Below are 21,818 nucleotides of genomic sequence, written 5' to 3' on the forward strand. Positions count from 1 at the left end.
TGTCGGAGGGCCGTGGGTCCAGGCGGCCGGTGGGCGGCGGGCAGCCATCAGCGGCATCCGGTAGTCCCTTCTCCCTTCCTCCCTCCCTCCCCTGCCTGGATGAGCGCCAAAATCGCACGGGCGGGTCGGCAGCGGGGGGGGGGGGGGGGGGGGCAGCGGGGGGGCGGCAGCAGGATCCGGGAGCGGCGGGTAGGCAGCAGCGGGGTCCGGGGGGGTAGCGGCAGCGGGGTCCGGGGGGGTGGCAGCGAGATCCGGGGAGCCAGCAGCGGCAGCATGTTCGATCGAGCAGGCAGGTAGGTGGCAAAGTAAAGATGGCCGCCTGCACGGGAAAATCGTGCAATTGGCTGCTGAAGACGTGACGTCACACCCCGTGACGCCAAACGTCGTGACGTCACGTCTTCAGCGGCCAATTGCACGATTTTCCCGTGCAGGCGGCCATCTTTACTTTGCCATCTACCTGCCTGCTCGATCGAACATGCTGCCGCTGCTGGCTCCCCGGATCTCGCTGCCACCCCCCCGGACCCCGCTGCCGCTGCCCCCCCCCGGACCCCGCTGCCGCTACCCCCCCGGACCCCGCTGCTGCCTACCCGCCGCTCCCGGATCCTGCTGCCACCCCCCCGCTGCCGACCCGCCCGTGCGATTTTGGCGCTCATCCAGGCAGGGGAGGGAGGGAGGAAGGGAGAAGGGACTACCGGATGCCGCTGATGGCTGCCCGCCGCCCACCGGCCGCCTGGACCCACGGCCCTCCGACAGGTATTTAAAATTGTTTTATTTTTTTATATAACACACAGGTTTTTTGTTTTTTACACTTTTTACACTTACCATAGCAGGCCCGAGCCTTGCTACTTTTTCGTTTTGTTTTTTTTTGCCCTGGTCCCGTCCGGTCTCCTGCAGCCCTGTCCGGTCCGGACGGGGCTGCAGGAGACCGGACGGGACCAGGGCGGGTAAGCAATGTTTTTACCCTACACTACACTACACTAACTCCTACTAGGGGGAGGCGGTAAACTAGCAGGTTAAGGCCGCGGCAGAACAGCGGGTTACGGAGGAGATAATATCAGCGCCCGTTACAGTATCGCAGGGGAATAGCTAATTCCTTCATTATACAGCTTTTTCGTTCATTTACATGCCGGGTGCGGAAAGGGTTATGCGTCTGTTTTCAAAAGCGATACGGACGCGTGAAACTGGAGACTGTATCGCCGAACTGCCTTGCGCGCCCGAATTGTGCGCTACGAGCACGTTACAGACGGGCAATCCTCGAGCGGACGATACTGGATCGAGCTGTTAGTAAATCACTGAGTCAACCTAGTGAGTGGTTTGCCCTTGTTAAATCCATGGTTAAGAAACCATAGAGGTGGTTAATGGTGAGATTTTAGATTATTTTGAACAGAACCTTTTAACAATCCAGAATCCCTTTCCAATGGTTGCTTAGCGTGTTGTCCAGTTATAAGACACCCAAGTGGGTTGAGTTTAAATTGATGGATGAAAGCAATGGGTTAAAATAATTGCCCAGTTGAAATCATTGGGTTCACAGACAGATCCTTTTCTATTTTGGATCATTAATGGTGATATCTATACTATAATTACACACCATGTTCATTTATTCCCTGTTTTTTATCATTGATTACCTCCCTTCTACTTTTACACACTACCTTTATTTATTCCTTGTTTTCTTAACGTTTAAACCCCAGTTACGGTTTTTGTTTGCGAAGTGGCTTTCCCTTTTCCATAAACTATTAATCGTTTTTATTACTACCTGTTCCTTGCAAATCTTCTAAAGTTAGGTTATACCCGTTCCATGTAAACCGATGTGATATGCAAATGAAGGTCGGTATATATAAAAGTTTCAAATAAAATAAATAATTTAGTGCTTCTGATTTTAGGAAAAAAACACCACTTCCCCTATTACTCGCTCACCTCTCCTTTGCCTATCCTGGATCCTCTGCTTTGATTTGTGCCTTTCCCATGCCAACAACTCCTCAGCTGCACAAATGAATATATTTGATTTAACTGGAATTTGTACCCAACAATACTGTGCTGCAAAAATACCAGTAAACACCTAAATTTATAAAAACATCTAAAATCAGAATCCCTAACAATGATACGACACATTGTGAATGACTCTTTGATTGAGGATAATGTCCCTAAAATTTTTAAATGGGCAATTTTGCGCCCAATAATAAAATATTCCTCTTTAATCCGATTAGAACTGGCTAATTTTCACCCAATTCAAATCTTTTGACTGTTGGAAAGATTTTTTTTTTTTATAGAAGTGGGTAGCTTTGCAACTTAATCAGTATTTGGAAGATAATGATATTTTAGATTATCAAATTAGTTTCAGTCAATATTATAGTTGATTATTTGCAGTATGAACTAGATATTCGATGTTAATCCAACTGGATATCACTGCGGCTGATGATTCAGTTAATCATGATTTGTTCCTGCAGCAATTATAGGCAATAGGGATATTAGCTACAGTGCTAACATGATTTTCTTCTTTTTTTAACTGATAGTGATTGGTGATAAAGCTTCAGTGTGCCAAGGCTGGGGTATCTCAAGGATCTTCTCTCTCTTCTTTCCTTTTAATATTTATGTTCCATAGGTAATTTGTTCATTGAATGTGATTTACAGCATATATGCTGACAATCTGCAGTTCTGTTTGCAGAGTGACAAGGATGGTGCTCTTCCTGAGAGGCAATTTAGAAACATGAGTGTTAGGAGGCTGTATGTATCTGGTTTGGGAAATTACAATTAGTCTTAAATATTTAAAAAAAACAAAAAACAGTGGTGTTGAGAATTAGCTGTCAGACTTGTACCAGTAGAATGCAGGAAATTAAGTTAGGGGATTTGGAAATTCCTATAGTAAATGAGGCCCAAAATTTACGGGTTATATTAGACTCCAGATTGTCAATGGTACATATACAAATGGTGGCTAAAACTGATTTGGCAGTTGAATCCTTTATTATCGATAATGGATTTTTCTCTTAAGCCTTTGTTGTAAGTAAGATCGATTTCTTGTAATGCACTTTATGTGCGAATGCCAAAGGGGTGATGTTAAGGATGTTAGAACTAGTCCAGAATGTGCGGCGCAAGTATCCCGAGCCTACACCAAGATTAGAATGACTGCATTAGTTACCAGTGGCTGATAACGTCTTAAAACAAATTCTAACTTTGTTGTTTAAGGCAGTGAATATAGAGGGATACCCATTGGCTAAATTGGTTCAGGCTTATATCAATGTTCGTCCTTTACGTTCTGCAGATCGAAAAAAGTTAATTGTACCTGATTTTAAGAATTTTAGTTATCAAGAGACTCAGAATTGAGCATTCTCAATAATAGGCTCAGTAATGTGGAATGCTCTGGATATTGTTTTAAGGACATTATTTTTGGGGGAAACAATTGAAGGCTAGGCCTTTTAAGTAAGTCTGTGTTAAATTATTTTGTTTAATTTAGTACTGTTGTATTATATTATGGTTTTATTGTAAATGTTACTGATGTTCTCTGCTCATCTGCTTGTTGGATGATGCGGATTCTAAATGCAATAAATAAATAAACAAATACTGTAGTATTAGATCTGAAAGGGAGCAGAGATTGGTATTTGCTGGCCAGGGAAATATGGGGGTGAGATTTCTACATGACTACAAAGGCTCTTCCGGCAGGGCAATGAGTAAGGCACTCGGGTCTGCAAGGGAGCAGAGATCTGTCTTACTTGGATACCTTGAGTTGTAATCTGTTGCCCCAGTGGTGTGGGCTGTCTCTTAGGATATGCAGCAACTACGAGAGCGCCATCACCTGCACTTGGAGCAGGAACTTAGTGTTCAGAGGAATGCAGATCCTTCCCAGAGCACGAAGGCCTGAGGACGGCCCAGAGAACTCCATGCAGCTACTAGTTAGGGTGTGGGCCCAGCTTTATGAACATTCCTCTCAGCATGTTCCTCTGGTAATAATTCTCATCTTTTCTTTGGACTCTGATAAGATTGGCATTTTTAGGTTGGCAAAAGTCACCAAAGAGGTGCCCCAGATAGCAGGAAATGGTAAGGTTCTATGTTTGTCTCTCTTTGAAGCTGGTAGTTCTGTCTAAACCTTTACACTCCTCTGTGCTATCTTCAATTCATATAGGTGAGGCATTATTACTGGCCAAGCCACACCTCTGATCTAATCTGGGCCACAGGATCCATCAGGATTCTCTATGAAGGACTATCAGGCTACGTCTAAGTGTGTATAGCTCCCCATTCATTTTTGGGGACCGGAAAGCCCATCGAGTCTGCCCAGTGCCATAAACCCATTATGTCTTCACAACTAAGTCTGATCCATAGGTTCTTATTTATTGTTTTCTTGTGTTTGTTACTGATTTTTATCTTCATTTTTCTATGCATCAATCATTCTAGCTGTTAAATATTTTTAAATGTTGTCTACCTTCTTGGAGCTTCTAGCTCATGACTTCTTGCCTTTTCATTGAAAAACAATGTTTTTTCCTTTGTGTATTATTTTTATCTTTTGAGGCATTTTAATGTCTCTCTATTATAACTGCCTCCACCCTCCTCCCCATCTCCATTGTCTTGTGAGGCATATATAGGGCCTTAAATCTCATTTTATTAGGCTTCCTGTGCAGACTGTGTACCATTTTGGTAGCCCTTCCTGAACTAGCTCAATCTGTCTAAATTCTTTTGAGGTACATCTTCCAGAATTGGAACACATCATTATTAAGTATGTCTTTTTCAACCAAATCTCTGCAAACAGGGTTATGGTTAAAAACTTGGGCTGCAGATTCCCCCCCCCCCCCCCCCCCCCCCCCCCCCCCCCATAGACTTACTTTTTTGGATATACCTTATGAGTTGTAACCACAAATAAGATCCAATATGTATATGTTCTCATATTAACTGGTCAAGTACAAAACAATAAAGCCACATTTTATTACAAATGTATCACCAACTTCTCTCAAAAATGTTCTCCAATCATTTCATAAGGCATGCTCCCTTCCACACACAAGAAATTGATAGACAATAATCGGCAATCCCTATGCAAAAAAATAAATATTATACTACTTGCCTGCTTATAAAAATGATCTGTTTGCACTTAAAAGTCAAATTTTTGCATGCAAAGTCTGCAATATTGTCTTGTAAACATTTTAAATTCAAGGACAGAGGAAACTTTGAGAAACCCTCTACACTCCTGTGCTCTAATATTTTTATTTTAAACAATTATTAGAGGTCCATATTTAGCCTCTATCTGGCTATTTCCGGCTAACTCTGCAGAAATATTTAGTGGCACTGATGTGCTGAATATCGCCAGCTATCTTAAAGGTAGCTGGATAAGTTTTTCTGGCTGACAGCAGCTGGCCTAAAGTTATCTAGCTATTGTTAGCTGGATAGTTCTGAAAATCGGCATTTTTCCAGTTAATTTAGTGGGATAGCAGACTTTGAACTAGAATGTTCCTTTCTACCCTGAATTAACTGGATAACTTAAGTGGATAAAAAGCTGTTTGGGTAACTTGGGATTGGTTAGCGTGGCGGGATTTTCAAATTCAACTATTTTTCAAGCTAAGTGCAAACTTGGTCGAAGAAATGGTGCCAAATATTGGCATCTTAGACTTTTGCACATATAAAACATGAAACAACTGCTTAATTGATTACTAAGAATTTGATAAATGAAAGACAATCCTCTTGGAAAACTGCTCTAGAATTTCAATACAAGGTGTTCTCTTGTGGAATGATGAATTCAAAGGCAGATCTTGTTGACTTCTGCCTTATTTGCAGATAGTAGGTGTCACTTTCCCTCTTACATATCTTATTTCCCACACCAGAATATGAAGTTGTTGACATCATAGTTGAAAAGATTTGTTTTAGTAAACCACTCTTTCATGACCAAATGTTTATTTTCTTGTGATTCATTACATTTCTGTTCTTTAACAGGTCATGAGCATATTTTCCAAGTTGAACCTAGCATTAGCAGACATCATTAGACGGTAGCTGTTTTATTATCTGATAATATCCTAAGCTTGCCAGGCCACTGTTGCTCAAATAACAGGTTACAATCTTTGTTGTTTAATAGATATGATCTACATGTTACAATGCAAATTCCTATAGGCTACTGAAGCAGCAGGATGACGGAGAATAAAATCATGGATCATCTAGGGAAATATGACTGGGCTGGGCTAAAGCTAGGGTATGCAAAGCAAATTCAAACAGTAGAAAAGGACTCCTGGGAAGCTGACTTGATCAGTGACAAACTATTGCTGAAGGAGAGAGAGATCCCATCTGAGAGTGAGCATTGAGGTCTTTGATGAATACCTTAGACTTAGATCCGATGTTGAGAAGTGTGTTTGAATTAGCTAGGAACACATCTTCAGGATTTTCCAATCAAGTATATCAAATAAGTCTTCGAAGACCTCCACTTCATCTTGGACTTCCTACCTTTTTTTATTAAGTCATTTTTCGGCACTCAGGTAGGTGCTGAACAATGACAATTTTTTGTCTCATTCCCTAGTAGGACTGAGGTTTGAAACACAGAGGGCCAGAAAGAAACCTGAGATACCAAAGCAGCGATTAAAGGCAACTTGGGGGGGCAGGAAAGCGTGGAGATAAGAAGTTGTATGCCATATGTTAGTAGAGCCATTCAGGTTCCATCTGTTGATTATATGATACATGTCTTTTATAGCAAGTGAGTGGTTAAGGTTTACACCCTAGTATTTAAAAACATTTTTTATCTATCTGCATATATCTATATGGTTCCATGCTAGTCCACTTGAATACATGACATCTCAAGAAACAAATATAAAAAAGGTAATACATTTCTTGACCAGCTTTCAGGAGTTAAGACATGTATTAAGTTAGTCCAATAAGAAGGTATCACTTTATATCATTTTTATGTATTGACCTTTCTCCTAGGACAAGCATGGTAGTTCTCACACATGGGTGACATCATCAGATGGAGCCCCGGCACGAAAACTTTTATCAAAGTTTCTAGAACTTTGACTGGTATACTGAGCATGCCCAGTATCCTAAGTATAATACCTCTTCTGGTCATATACTTAGGATATTATCCACGCATCCACATGGGGTTCCCCTTCAATCTCTTCTTTTCTGTGCAGCTTTTACCTTGCAATTGTGGAGCTCTGCTCTCTTTCGAATTATTTTTACCGGTTCTTTTGTGGCTTTTCTGCACTGGGTCCCCCTTCTCTTCATTGGTGGTTCTATAGGGCGGCATGATACATTTTTTTTTCCCCCCAACAGTGCCGCTCTTCGGTGGCTGCCGGTCGTTGACTGCTCTTTGGCTTTTTTTCATGGCGTCTGGGTTTTGCCGATGTACCCAGTGCCTGTGGACCATGTCCATTACGGATCTGCACGAGGTCTATATCCTCTGACTGGGGGTGACGCATGATGTCCAGAGGTGACATTTTTGTGATCAAATGACCCATAAGGTTCATCAGGCCCGGTTAGACAAGATGGAGAAGGTCTTTGGATCTAGAAAGTCTGATCCGTCAACTCCGGCTTCAGGCGCTTCAACACCCAAGGGCCGGGGAGGAACAGATGGACATGGATCCATCAGTGTCTGCTCCCCCACTGGGACCCTTTCTGGAAGGAGGAGCCGAAGATAGGCTCTCATTGGTGTCATCACACTCCAGGAAATTGGGATAGTCTCCACCCTCCGTGCCGGGGAAAGACCGGGCCAAGCACTGTGGAAAACCTCAGAAGTATCATCACCGATCATTGTAATTGCACTGTACCGGGCTCGGGTTGGCACCGGTGACCACCATGATTTCCCCCCCCCCCCCCCCCCCCCCCAAGCGACTCTGCGGACAGGAGGCATCGCCCTCTATCAAACCCGGGAGTCCTAGGCTTTCCCCACTGGTATTGGTTCTGGGCACTGAGCCTCCTCGAGGCTCCAAGGAAGCTCCAGTGATGCCTCTTTCTCCTCTTCCTCCTCCATCCGTACTATCTTCAGCGGACTTTCAGGAGGAGCTGGACTGCAGGGGTGCAGCAGGTGGTGCTCCAAGCCCTTCAAGGTATCGAACTGCCAGCTCCACCGGTGCCTCCCCTGGTGTCTGAGCCTGCCCCTGCAATGCTCATATTGCTGCTAGAGCACCTCAACGTCCTCTTGGCTGTCTTGCCCATGCAGCAGCTACCGGCGCCCAGGGTTCCCTTGATCCTCCAGCAGCCATCAGGTCCTCCTCCCTCCGGAATCATCCCCATTGTGGGTTCCTTGGAGGAATACAATGCTTCATGGCCAAGGGCACTGTCGGGGGGCCTGGTTCCATGCCCAGTTTTGGACAGTCCAATCCCTGGTGCCATCTGTGCCCATGGTGCCTTTAGTGCCAAAGCCGAGGGACTCCCGCATCAGTCACTGGTGGTGAAGTCTGCCTTCAAGAAAGCCAAGCGTTCCCGCACCCACGCTTCTGCGCCTCCAGGTCAGAAACACCGGGCATTGGATGCCTTAGGTAGGAAGGTGTACCCGACCGCTATGCTGATCGCCCTGATTGCCTGCTACCAGCTGTACATAACCCTATATACTTGTAACCTTTGTAAGCAAGTTCAAGAGTTGTCCAAGCGCCTCCCCCAGCAACAGCAGGAAGCTTTCTTGGCAGTTGCCCAGCAAGGCTTGGACTGTGACAAACACGAGATGCGCTCCACCTATGATGTGTTTGAAATAGCAGCTAGGGTGGCAACAGCGGGCATCAGGTCTCATAGAATGGCGTGGCTCTGAGCATCGGACCTCCAGCTGGAGGTCCAAGTAAACCTCGCAGACCTGCCCTGTACTGGTCAGAACCTGTTTGGGGTCAAAGTAAAGGATGCTGTGGCTCAGCTGAAGGATCACCATGAGACTCTCCAGAATCTCTCATCCAGTACATCGGACCCTCCAACCTCCGCCAGGAAGTCCTCACATCAGAGCAGCAGGAGATCCTTTTATCGCCAGAGGAAATATTACACTCCAGCTTCACGTGCTTGTATGCCACGAATGGGTTCTAGGGGTCGCCTTGGACAGCAGCGGACCACCAGACCTCAGCAAAGCCCCGCTACAGGGTTTTGACTGGCTAGGAGGGAGCATAAGCCCTGTGACCGTACTCTCGACATTAGGACCCCTAGTTGGGGATCGGTAACGGTCTTTCAGGACCGCTGGCTACAAGTCACCTCGGACCAGTGGGTCCTGTCCATCATTCATCGATGGTATCGGTTAAACTTCCTGGGTGTCCCCGCAGACTCTCCCTTCTGCTCATTGTGGGGCCAGTCCCTGCATCAGGAAATCCTCTGGATAAAGTCTTCCGCTCTTGTAATGGCCGGAGCAGTAGAACCCGTTCTGCTGCATCAGCAGAGCAGGGATTCTACTCCAGATATTTCCTGATTCCAAAGAGAACAGGGAAGCTCCACCCCATCTTGGATCTGAGGACCTTGAACAAATATCTGCAAAGAGAAAAGTTCAAGATGGTCTCGCTACTTATGATTCCCCTCCTGCAAAGAGGGGACTGGCTTTGCTCCCTCGACCTAAAAGACGCATATTCCCACATCGAGATCTTCTCCAGTCATGGGAAGTATCTACGGTTCCTCGTGGGCAACAGCCACTTCCAGTACATGGTGTTACCATTCAGCTTAGCTTCGGCCCCATGAGTCTTCACCAAATGCCTGACAGTAGTGGGTGTACACATCTGCCATCTGGAGGTACGCGTGTTCCCCTACTTGGATGACTGCTTCGCTCCCTACACTTGACCATTCAGGTGCTGGAGTCCCTTGGGTTTTTCATCAACTACCCGAAGTCCCATCTCACCCCATCGCCTCAGCTGGACGTTTTTATTTTTAATTTTGCATTTTCAGATATGTTACAATATCATTTACTTAAAGAATAGAGAATTTATACATCTTATTTTCAGAAGTAATACAACTAACATAATGGTAAAATATGTTATAAACATTCTTAACATAAATCTCTCAATGTGTACGGTAATTTTGGAACCAAGATATTTGCAGGAAATATGGAGCCCAATCAACTTTTCAATCATAAGAAATTAACCTCACTATAAGACAAGACTATCCCATTACCCTTTTACACACTTCCAGATTTCTCATCTAGAAAGCCCCCTAAGCTGTTCCGGCTCTAGAAATATATATGTCTCTTCCTGATATTTCATTATACATCTACATGGGTATTTCAGAATCATAGTAGCCCCCCGATTTATCACTTCCAATCTCATCTGCAAAAAAGACTTTCCTACGCTCTTGGGTGGATCGTACAATATCAGGAAAGATCCAGACATTCTGTCCATAGTATTTAATCATCCTATGTCTGAAAAAGAATTTTAATACCATATTTGTCGTGTTCAAAAGCAAATGGTATCGGCATAGTCTCCCTTATTTTAATCTCAGTTTGAGTAGATAGTTCAAGAATTTCAGTAATGTTCATAGATTGTTCTTCCCTTGCTTCTATACTTCCTATATTCAAAGGTTTTTGTGAAATGAAAAAGGCTTTGGTAATCACTGGCATCACCTCCTTTGGATTTTAAGAACTTCCATCAGGTATACTTTAAATGATTCAGCCGGCGATATTTTTTTCAAAACAGGGAAATTAACTACTCTCAGATTTAAAAATCTGAGGGAGTTTTCAATTCTCTCAAACTTTTTTCCCATCATATTTTCAGACTTAAATTTGTTTGCATTTTCTCCATCGAGGTTACTTTCATATCAACTTTCTCAATCTTTTCTTGTTGTTGAAGGACAATCTTCTCTGTATTCACTCCTTTTTTTTACTTGTTTCTAGAAATGCCTTAGTTAACGACGAAATTGCAGACTCTAGATATTAACGCGTTCCAGACAGTATCTAGAGTCACAACTGGTGGCTTCCTAATAGTAAACACAGTTCCTGGAATAATATTTAATACTTCTGTCAGTATGTTAACCTCGATGTTGTGTTCCGGTGAAGCCATTTATTTATTTATTTATTAACTTTTATTTACCGACATTCGTGCAGCACATCATGCCGGTTTACAATGAACTCAGGTGGAAAATACAGTGTAACGATAAAACAATATTTATAGTAATGATAGTAAATAAATAACTGGCAATAACAATTAACAATGTGGGGATGGGGAAGAGAGGAGAAAAAAGGCAGATAGAGAGAAGAGAAGTAAAGGAATGAAAACTATAGGAATAGAGGGAAACTATGTACAGATGACGGAGTGCACAGGTCTCATTAACTTGAGTATAGGTATCAGTAACTTAAGTACAGGTTTCATTTACTTAAGGAGGGACTCATGAGGACTTGAAAGCCACCAGTATTACTTGGGCTAAGGTGTTCATTCGGAGAAAGGTTATTTGAGGGAGATTGAAAGGTGTACGGGGGTGTAGGGGGTAGAAGGGGGCGGTTGGGAGACAAAGGATTGGAAGGTGACTAGGAGTGAAGAGGGGTAGGGGGTGGGTCTGACGGAGGGGGGGAGCAGCCGGAGGATGGTCGAGACAGGGAGGGGCTGGAGGGAAGAATTTATGTTTGGTTTGTGTCAGGGTAGGCCTGTCGGAAGAGCCATGTCTTGACTCCTTTCTTGAAATTGTGGAGTGATGTCTCTTGGCGTAGGAGGGTGGGGAGGGAGTTCCAGAGGGTGGGGCCAGCGATGGAGAACGCTCTCCCTCTGGTATGAGATGAATGTGCTGATTTGAGGGATGGTGTGTGGAGAGTGCCTGTGTGGGCTGTTCTTGTAGGTCGGTCAGAGGAGCGGTAGTGAGGCTTCTCATCAAGCCAGGTGTGGTTGTGTTTATGAAGGGAGCTGTGAAGGATGGTTAGGGTTTTGTATTGTGAGCGGAAGGAGATGGGCAGCCAATGTAGGTCCTTTAGGATGGGGGTGATGTGGTCCCTTTTACGAGTACTTGTTATGATTCTGGCCATGGAATTTTGTAGAATCTGCAGGGGTTTGATGGTGGTGGCAGGGAGTCCTATTAGCAGGGAGTTACAATAGTCCAGTTTTGTGAGCATGGTGGTCTGTACGACAGTGCGGAAATCGTGTGTGTGGAGGAGGGGTTTGAGGTTTTTTAGGATGTTTAATTTATAGAAACCTCCCTTTAGGAGAGCTTTGATGTGGGGTTTAAAGTTTAGGTGTTGATCTATGAGGACGCCTAGGTCTCTTACAAACTGGGGCTGGGAGAGGGCTGTGGTTGTGTTCTGAGGATTGTTCTGTCGCATGGGGAGGGTAAAACGTTCAGGCTGATTAGAGATGACGAGTAATTCTGTTTTGGATGTATTTAGAGCTAGATGGAGCTCAGATAACAGCGTGTTTATGGTAGTGAGGCAAGATTCCCAGTGTTGCAAAGGTTTGCTTATGGACCCTTGAAACGGTATGAGAATCTGTACGTCGTCTGCATATAGGAAAAATTTCAGGCCTAGGTTGGAGAGGAGGTGGCATAGCGGTAAGAGATAAATATTGAAGAGGGTGGAGGATAGGGAGGATCCTTGGGGGACACCTTGTGTGATAGGTATGTGTGAAGATTCGTATTTGTCGATTTTTACGAGGTATTCTCTGTTTGTGAGGTAGGAGGAGAGCCATGTGAGGGCGGTGCCGGTGATACCTATTTCTGCTAAGCGGGTCATTAGAATTTGATGGTTGACTGTATCATATGCAGCTGAGATGTCTAGTAGGGCGAGTAAGTATGAGTTTCCATGGTCCATACCTTTAAGTATGGTATCTGTCATGGCCAGTAGTAAGGTTTCAGTGCTTCGGGCTTTACGGAAACCGAACTGTAGAGGGTGGAGGATATTATGATCTTCTAAAAAATCAGTCAGTTGTTTGTTGATTACCCTCTCAAGGACTTTGGATAAAAAAGGGAGATTGGAAATCGGACGGTAATTGGCAGGGTCTGTTGGGTTAAGGGTAGGTTTTTTTTAGAAGGGGCTTGACTATGGCCAATTTGAGTGGGTCTGGGAGGCTGCCAGCGGTGATGGAGCAGTTGATTAGGTCTGTAATGGGTTTGGTGATGGCGGGGGTGATAGAGAGGAGGGTTTTTGAGGGAATGGTATCTGAGGAGTGGGTGGCGGGTTTCATCTTTTTTAGAATAGCCTCTATTTCCATGTTAGTGGTAAGGTCGAAAAATTCAAGGGTGATCTTTTTGTCATTGGGGAGTGGGGTGAGGGGGGTGGGGTTGGCAGGGAAGCGAAGTAGAATGTTGTCGATTTTGTGCTTGAAATAGCGAGCTAGTTCTTCGCATCTTTTGTTGGAGTTTGTTTCGTTGAGTGTAGGTGTATTGGAGCTGGTGAGTTCTGAGACATATGTGAATAGGCCATAAGGGGGGTCCTAGGAGAGAGAACTATATTTCCTACCGGAGTTCTCTCATCTTTTTCCGACGCACTCTCCCTGCCTTCACCGCCCGGATCTGGGGTCACCGTCCCAATCCCTCCTTCTCTTGTGGGACTTGGCAGCTTTTCTCTGTCCACTCCTCCGGGCAGGGATGGCATCAGGGCCCCCGGGCTCAGCGATTATTGTTTTGGCCATTGAGAAAGACCCGAGCTCCAAGATCTCTCCCATTGCGACCCTCGCTTCCGGTGCTTTGGGAGTCGACGCAAAGAAGCTCTCTATTTTTGCCTGTTGGACGTTATCTTCTTTTTCAGGAACAATGTTCTTAAGCTTCGCCTTACGCTTGGTATGCGGCATCCTCCAGGCACTTCAAATTCAAGGAAATCGCCAACTAGGTACGAAGTTCATAGAGAGAGAGCTCCTCCGTGGCGTCTTACTGGTCGGCCATCTTGGTTCCCTGCCACCTCAGCTGGACTTTATTGGTGCCCGCCTGGACATGTCCCAGGCCCATGCCCTTCTTCCTCACAATTAAGCGCTTACTCTGGCATCTCTGGCAAGTCTAATCAGACGAAGCCGATAGTTGTTTGCCCGACTTCTGCTTCGCTTACTGGGTCACATGGCCGCATCTGTCCATGTTACTCCTTTGGCTCACTTACACATGCAGAGGGCTCAGTGGACCCTGCAGTCTCAGTGGTAGCAAGCCCCCCAGGACCTCAGTGTTTTGGGGCGTTTTGGGGGCAGGGCGCGGCGTTTCAGGGGCGGGACCGGGGGCGTGGTGCCGGCCCGGTGCGTTCCGGGGGCGTTCCGGGGGCGTGGCCGCGCCCTCCGGAACCGCCCCCGGGTCGGGTCTCGGCGCGCCAGCACCCCGCTGGCGCGCGTGGATTTAAGTCTCCCTCCGGGAGGCGTAAATCCATGGATAAAGGTAAGGGGGGGTTTAGATAGGGCCGGGGGGGGGGTGGGTTAGGTAGAGGAAGGGAAGGGGAAGGTGAGGGGAGGGCGAAAGAGAGTTCCCTCCGAGGCCGCTCCGATTTCGGAGCGGCCTCGGAGGGAACGGAGGCAGGCTGCGCGGCTCGGCGCGCACTGGCTGCCCAAAATCGGCAGCCTTGTGCACGCCGATCCAGAATTTTAGAAGATACGCGCGGCTACGCGCGTATCTTATAAAATCCAGCGTACTTTCATATCCCCCCTCAGCCGTCTCTTCTCCAAGCTGAAAAGTCCTAACTTCTTTAGTCTTTCCTCATAGGGAAGCTGTTCCATTCCCCTTATCATTTTGGTAGCCCTTCTCTGTACCTTCTCCATCGCAATTATATCTTTTTTGAGATGCTGCGACCAGAATTGTCTCACTCCAAGGTTGCTTGACTATTTGTTGCACCTTTCTGATGCTGTTCTGAAGACCAACTCGCTCAGAGTACACCTGAGTACCATCGGGGTCTACCACCAAGGTGTTGATAGTTCACCTGTCTTTATGAAACCCATAGTGGGCCGGTTCATGTGGGGCCTGCTTCAGCCGAAGCCTACCCTGCAACCTCCTGTTTGTCCTGGGACCTCAATTTGGTATTGGCTCAGCTCATGCGAGAGTATTTTGAGCCACTGTGCTCCTGTGATCTGAAGTACCTGACCTGGAAGTTTATCTTCTTGGTTGCGGTTACTTCAGCAGCACAGTCGGCAAGCTTAAGGCATTGGTGACGTATCTGGCCTATACGAAGTTCTTTCATGATAGGGTGGTTCTCCGTACTCACTCTAAGTTCCTGCTTAAGGTGCTGACTGATTTTTATCTTAATCAGTCAAATGTCCTGCCCTCCTCCTTTTTTTTTTTTTTTTTTTCCAAGGCCTCTTTCATACTGGGATGAAATGGCTCTGCCCAACTTGGATTGCAAGAGAGCCTTGACTTTCTACCTCGAATGGACAGCAGATCACATGCAATCTATGCAGCTCCTCATCTCATTCGACAAGAATAGATTGTAGATTGGGAGTTGCGGTCACCAAGCAAACACTGTAAAGCTGGCTGGCACACAGGCGGGCCTTCAGCTTGGAGGCCACATCAAGGCTCACTCCATCAGAACCATGGCGGTTTTGGTGGGCCACTTGCGAGCAGCCCCTATAGCCAGGAACTGCAAAGCTGCAATGTGGGGTTCTCTCCATACGTTCGCTGCCCATTACTGTTTGGACAGAGAAGGCTGACACGACAGCAGTTTCAGCCAATCTATTCTACGGATTCTCTTTCAACTGTAAGACCCAACCCTGCCTAGGGCCCTTTTTCGGGTTCAGGCTGTCTCCCTCTGTTCTCCACATCACCGCAGTTGTTGTGCCTGTTGGCACCAGGTTAGGTGTCTGCGGGTTTAGTAAAGTTTGGGAGCAGCCTATAGCTTGGTATTCACCTATGCGTGAGGACTGCCATCCTGCTTGTCCTAGGAAAAAGCAAAGTTGTTTACTTATAACGGGTGTTCTTCTAGGATAGCAAGATGTTAGTCCTCATGAAACCCGCCTGTCATCCCGTGGAGTTGGGTTTCGCTATGTTTGTTTTATTTTTCTTAATTCTGTGTTATGAGACTGAAGGGGGACACCACGTGGACGTGTGGATAGTGGCATGCTGGGCATGCTCAGTGTGCCAGTACAAAGTTCTAAAAACTTTGACAAAAGTTTTCCGTGCCAGGGCTCCATCTGATGATCTCACCCATGTGTGAGGACTAACATCCTGCTGTCCTAGGAGAACACCTGTTACAAGTAAGCAAATCTGCTTTATTTCCACACATACAAAAATCAGTTAACAAAAGTGCTTATAGAAAAATGTTTCTGATAGTAAGACTTGGTGGACCTTAATGGCCCTATGTGAAAAATGCTTAGTGCATTTGGCTTTTTATTGTGAAAAATAATTTAGTACTTGATCTTAGTAGGCAGGTGTCATGTATTGACAAGTTATGCTAAGTATAAGTTTGTGCGTATTAGTTTCCTGAGAAGTCAATTGAGTTGATATTCTTAAAAGCATCTTATTAGCTACCAAATATGGATTAGTTGTAGCACTAAGGACCAGATGTACAAAGGGATTTCTCCCATGGTGTGTTTATGCAAAAAATGTTTATTAAATCTGGCCCTGAGAGTTGCCTAAAATCACTTAGGTCACATGGTGAAATTTTGGTGGCATGGAAGCCTAAATGGCTTTTAAACTTGTTCTGCCATTCCATAAAAAATATATGGATACAATATTGGTTTGTTTGCTCAAAGGTGACTCTAGGAGGCATTTTCTAAAATAGGTTCACAACTTTTTATACTGAAGAATCACAGCGGCACTCTGAGACCCTCAGTGGATTCCCCAGAGTGATTTGCTAGCTCACAGGTCTGATCTGGAACTACTGATTCACATTCACAGCCTGAAGGTAACTGCTTATTTCTTGTAACGTTTTCTTGCATAGAGAGAAAAAAAAGTAGTAATTGATTGACATGCCATAATGCGATAACTGTGCCACTCTTCATCGTTAACCTATCATGATGTAGGTCTACATGCAATAATTGTCATTTTTGTCTCCAAAACTATATTTATGACTAATTTTTGGATGAGTTCAGTGTACAGTTTTGTGTCTTATTTATAATTGTCTTTTATTCTTTGTATCAGCATCAAATGATCTGACTTATACATGAAAGCAGGGTCATTGCTAAAACCATCTTATTCCCCAAATCCCTTATATATTCACATCAAATTATTTTTGCAGTTTAAATAGTGGTTTTCTTTGAGTTAGCACTAATCGGTATAGTTTGTTTTTACTATCAGTTCTGTTACTTTAATAGAGACATTGCATTATCCATTTGATCTGATTTTTTTTCTTTGAACATTTAGAGTGAAAGCAGACGAGAGATGCATAGTTCAGTTGTTTTCTGATTTTTTTAATAGCTCTGTCTGTGTGCAAAGTTTATATTAGTTCACTTGAGTATGTAGAAATAAGGGTCAGTACATTTAAATTGTAAGCAAGACATTTTTATTGGGCTTACTCAATACATCTGCGACTAGCTTTCAAGAGCTGTGCTATGATGAAGGCAGCAGAGCTTTCGAAAGGTAGTCTCTCTATGTAGTAATCCAGGGTAATTTTCCAGTCGCAGTAGTAAAGCCTGATTAGCATTTGCTGGCTCTGATCCGGAGTCCCTCAATTGTAAGATGCAGATCCTTACAAAGAAACGCTGATGAGCAGTGTCCTTATGGTTTTCCAACCTATAGAAAGCTCATTTAATGAATGTAATAGCCATACCCATAGAGAGCAGGAATCTAAAATTGTTTCTAAGCCTGGCTCATGTAGACTCAAGCAAACAATAATTGTATTGGCTCCTGAGACTACTGTGGTGATTGTACAACATGTTCTTTGGTCCAGCTCTTCTCAATCATGGCATCCCTGTATTCGCAATCTCTGTGTCTTTTTGCAAATTAAATTTGCACTATCTGAGGGGCTGAGTGAGAGCTGATTTAAGAGAGCAATGTATAAGCTTTTCTTTTGGTCTAGCAGGGTCCTACTCCTGTAGACATCCATCTCAACTGAAGCAGTCCTATGTGGGGCTATAGCTCCATGAGCCATCATTTGCAACTACTTGGGGATTTTCCCTCTGTTTTTTAGATCTCGACCTGATTCACTTAGCCAGTCATTTCAGACAGTCCTCAACTGGGGCCATACACCAGGGCTCCTTGCAGGCATAGCCTCTCAGACTGTTCGCTAGGTGTTGGAATTGTGCGATGACTGGGACCCGTCAGCATTCCCAGCCTCGACCAACCTGGGGAGTGTAAGACCCGACCTGGCAATCAAAGCTATGCTCTCCGCCTTCCAGTGCACGGCACTGCCACCGGGCCAGCTAACTAAGAACGTTTTTCCTCTTAGGTGCTTTTGCATAAATAAGCACTGCTTCCACTTCACTTTTCATATGGAGATTGATCCATTTTCATCTTGTCACCCTTTGAAAATCGCCTCCTTAAAGTGTATTTAAATATGAGTTAAATATAAAGGACCAAATGGACATATTTAAGAAACCATCTGACCACCCCAGAATAATTTGTGAGTTTGTGTGCAAATTGCACTGTCCCTCTGTTCATCATTTTTCTGATAGCTCACTCAGCTGTCCCTATTCATTTTCTTTTTTAATCCATCTTATTTGTTTAGTTTAAACAATTCCAACCCCCTTTGTGTTGTAATTGAAGCATGTGATAAGTTACATTTTTTCATTTTCTTTGGTTTAGTAGACAGCTCTTTTTCTCTTAACTACATAGGTCCTGCCATTGAGCTGGAAAAAATAAAATCAGAAAGCCATGAACCTGTGCCTGAGTTTCGGAATACATTCAAAGAGGAAGCAAATACTTCATCTTACTATCCTGCTGTCATCCCAATAATGGACAAGTATACTCTAGAAAATGGAAAGGTATTATTTGTAAATAAATATGATTCACCTTCAGACTATGCCTTTGAAATAGTAAAGATCTTTTAAGAGCAATTTTTGGTTTATGGACCTGTGAACTTTGCAGCACTTGCATTCATATTGTAGTTACTTTTCTACTTTTCAACATTGATGTGCTAGCAGTGTAGCTTAGTGGTTAGAGCACAGACCACGAGTGATGCTGTGCAAGACCCTGTAACTTGCTCATTTCCCTTCATACTCTGTAAGCTCTTTAGGGAAGGGACATTGCAGCTATATAAATTACTTTGTATAGTGATGTATGCAAGATGCTATGTAAGTGTCAAATTGTATCATTAAATGTAACCATGAAATTTGATCCATATAATTATTATTCATTGGTATTCAGCCTGAGGCTCAGGAACCTCATTTGACTTTAAGGTCTTCATTTTATCTCTTACCTAACCGATTTTTTTCAAACCACGTAATAAAATGGGATTGATTTTTTTTTTTTTTTTTTAAAGTTGATATTTGGGTATAGTTCTCCTATTGCTGACCTAAGCTCATTAAGCAACAAAGTTTGAGGCCCACTAATATAATTATTGCATGTAATTATATTCCTTAGCAGTCATGACTTGTGGGCATGATTTGCTTTGAGAATATAACAGTCAGTATTTGCAAACTATAAATAAGACCCCAGAGACCAGGAATCTTTTATATTTTGACATGTGAATCTATTTTTTGAACCACAAGACCATGCCTCTTACAAGTTAGGTCCTTTTGAGGCTGAAAAAAAAAAATACAAGGAGGGTCCTAATGTGTCTCCCTTTATTCTGGCATCAGAGGCACAGAGCAGTCTGATTCATTCCTTGTTTTTGTTGAATATTTCAAGCATTCAGATTATAAACTGCTTGCCACTGAACAATTGGCAAAAAACTGTCAGAAACAGAATTGGGATACGTACTGCCAAGTGAGATGAGAAATACTAGCAGTGGTTGAAAGAGAAAATCAACGAGGGACGTACTGGAAAGATGTGCAGAAGGCCACAAAGGACAAGGAAATCAAGTTTAAATGGTGGCAGAAAACAAGACACTGGGAAAATGTGGATGATATACGTGATACTAAAGAGACAGGCAGGAAAGCAAAGGCAATGGCAGATGCAGAATTGTCAAGTTCCTAATCTCCACTGCAGTTCACTAGTTTGCCTGGGTTTTTTTTACGTTATAATTGCACAGAAAATGCTGTATCACAAACGAATACATTTATATGCCTATATGGGCCCTCATAAATGCAATCTGTGTGTTTCAACTGCACATTTCTTTTTCTACCACTCTGCTTTAAAACTAGGTCTGTTTTGTCCATGTAAAACCAACATTGTATCCTTTTTTCAGTTTCTCTTGGGCAATTGGCACAACAAATTCCCCCATTCTTATTTCAACAATAAACTTGCACTTAGCTTTAAAGGATGGTGAAACCCAGAACCCAACATGGTACAGGTTTCAGAGTCTTAATATCCTGCGTCCATGTTCCTTCATTCAGCGTTTCTGTAAAAAGATTGCACCACATTTATTTTATATGCAAACCTCTAATCACATAAAACCATATGGGCTTCTCCCAATTGGGCAATGAAGATGATGTTCTTTATTGATAAGTCAAATGCATCCAAAATATTGATCACAAATTGTATAACAATGAGTACCACTCTACTTCTATATTTAAATCCTTCGGTTGGATGGTATCCAAAGAGTATATTCAGTATTGCTCTCATACATTAAATAGCTTCTGTGTCTTTCCTCCATGCCAAGAAGCTTGTATTTAGTCTATTACTCGCCATCTCAGAGCTCCAAAATCACATGACTTGGAGCATTAGTACGCGTAATTTTTTGTGCTGACACAGCTTCAGTGTTATTTTTTACTGCCCGTTTAGTTCACCCCACATAGATTAAATCGTATGGGCAAATAAGCATATAAATCACCCACGCTGTGGAGCAGTCTATGTGATGCTTCAGTGTAATATGTTGAGACTAAGCCTTCTATTGTTTGCTAACAATGGGGGCCATTTTCAAAAGGATTTATACTCTTAAAATTGTTTTTATATGTGTAAATGTACTTTACCCATGTAACTGGGTTTTGAAAATTGCTATGATATTATGTTACATTTACATGCATAAGTCTTTTAAAAATTCACCTGTTTGTGTTTACTTGCCACATGCTTAATGGCCACACATTTTCCATGATTCGTTGTAATTTGAAGTTCACACTGGACACGAATTAGTTGGAGTTACCAGTTTTGGATATAAATATAACAGTTACACAAAACCGGCTGAGCAATATTTTTATTTTTGAAAATTAAAGAGCAAAATAATTTATTATGGTTTGAAAGTTTCCATCCCTGTTCCTTACAACTTAATTTGCCTATAGGACAATTCTTGAGACTATGGTGATTTTGTTCTTCAGATGAAGATTTCAAGTTTCAGGCGCATATATTAATGGAGGGATTTTTACAGAGAGGATAGTCATTGTTTGCTATTAAGAGGGCATTTAAGAGAAGGCAAGGTTTGCCAATAGAGAGTTACTCCTTACATACCAACCTACATGAGAGGAAACTCATTTGAAAATCATACTGAAATATTCAGAAAACTTGAATGAGAAAGTGAAGATCATTAAAAAAAAAAACAAAAAAAAAAAACACTAGCTTGAGTTGAGACTACAAAAATATTTCAGGATCTTACACATTTTTCTTTCAGCCAAAGTAGAAATATTAAATTATATATCACCTGAACAGCAAACGAATGGACATCAGGTGTGTGGTAATTGTTCACAAACCAGTGAATTTTCAAGTGAGTTACTTTTTGGGATCTGCCAGGTATTTGTGCCCATACTGGCCACTGTCAGAGAGGATGCTGGGCTCATCTGAGCTTGGTCTGATCCAGCATGGCGTTTATGTTCTTCTGTTCAGATTAAACAGGCCTTAAGGTTCTTATCTAAGTGTGTTTCTTTCAAAATCTTACAACACTGTCTGAGCATTTTAAAATGCTAGTTTCCCCTCTCTAACTTTCCTGTCTGCCCCAGGGGCAGGATGCTGTTCACACAGGCTCCTACCTCATCATTGTATTTTACCTTTACAACTTTACTGTATAGTATTTGCCTGGAATGGGGGAAAAGAGGAAGGGAATGGAAACGATAAAGGGAATG

General features: G+C 43.4%; 2 protein-coding genes across 4 annotated transcripts in view; both read left to right on the forward strand.

Moving 5' to 3' along the window:
• The window catches only part of LOC115099811 (cytosolic carboxypeptidase 6-like), a 1,627,912-nt gene that overhangs the window by 1,060,683 nt on the left and 545,411 nt on the right, over nt 1-21,818 (forward strand). The gene's annotated exons all lie outside the window — the stretch shown is intronic.
• Nucleotides 1-21,818, forward strand: part of BEND5 (BEN domain containing 5) — an 88,803-nt gene that overhangs the window by 44,175 nt on the left and 22,810 nt on the right. For all 3 annotated transcript variants that reach the window (XM_029618504.1, XM_029618505.1, XM_029618506.1), the window contains one exon: nt 18,502-18,650. In XM_029618504.1, the coding sequence (XP_029474364.1) occupies nt 18,502-18,650 (149 nt within the window). The remainder of the gene's footprint in view (nt 1-18,501; nt 18,651-21,818) is intronic.

Source organism: Rhinatrema bivittatum, chromosome 10 (assembly GCF_901001135.1).
Source record: "Rhinatrema bivittatum chromosome 10, aRhiBiv1.1, whole genome shotgun sequence".
Taxonomy (NCBI): Eukaryota; Metazoa; Chordata; class Amphibia; order Gymnophiona; family Rhinatrematidae; genus Rhinatrema; species Rhinatrema bivittatum.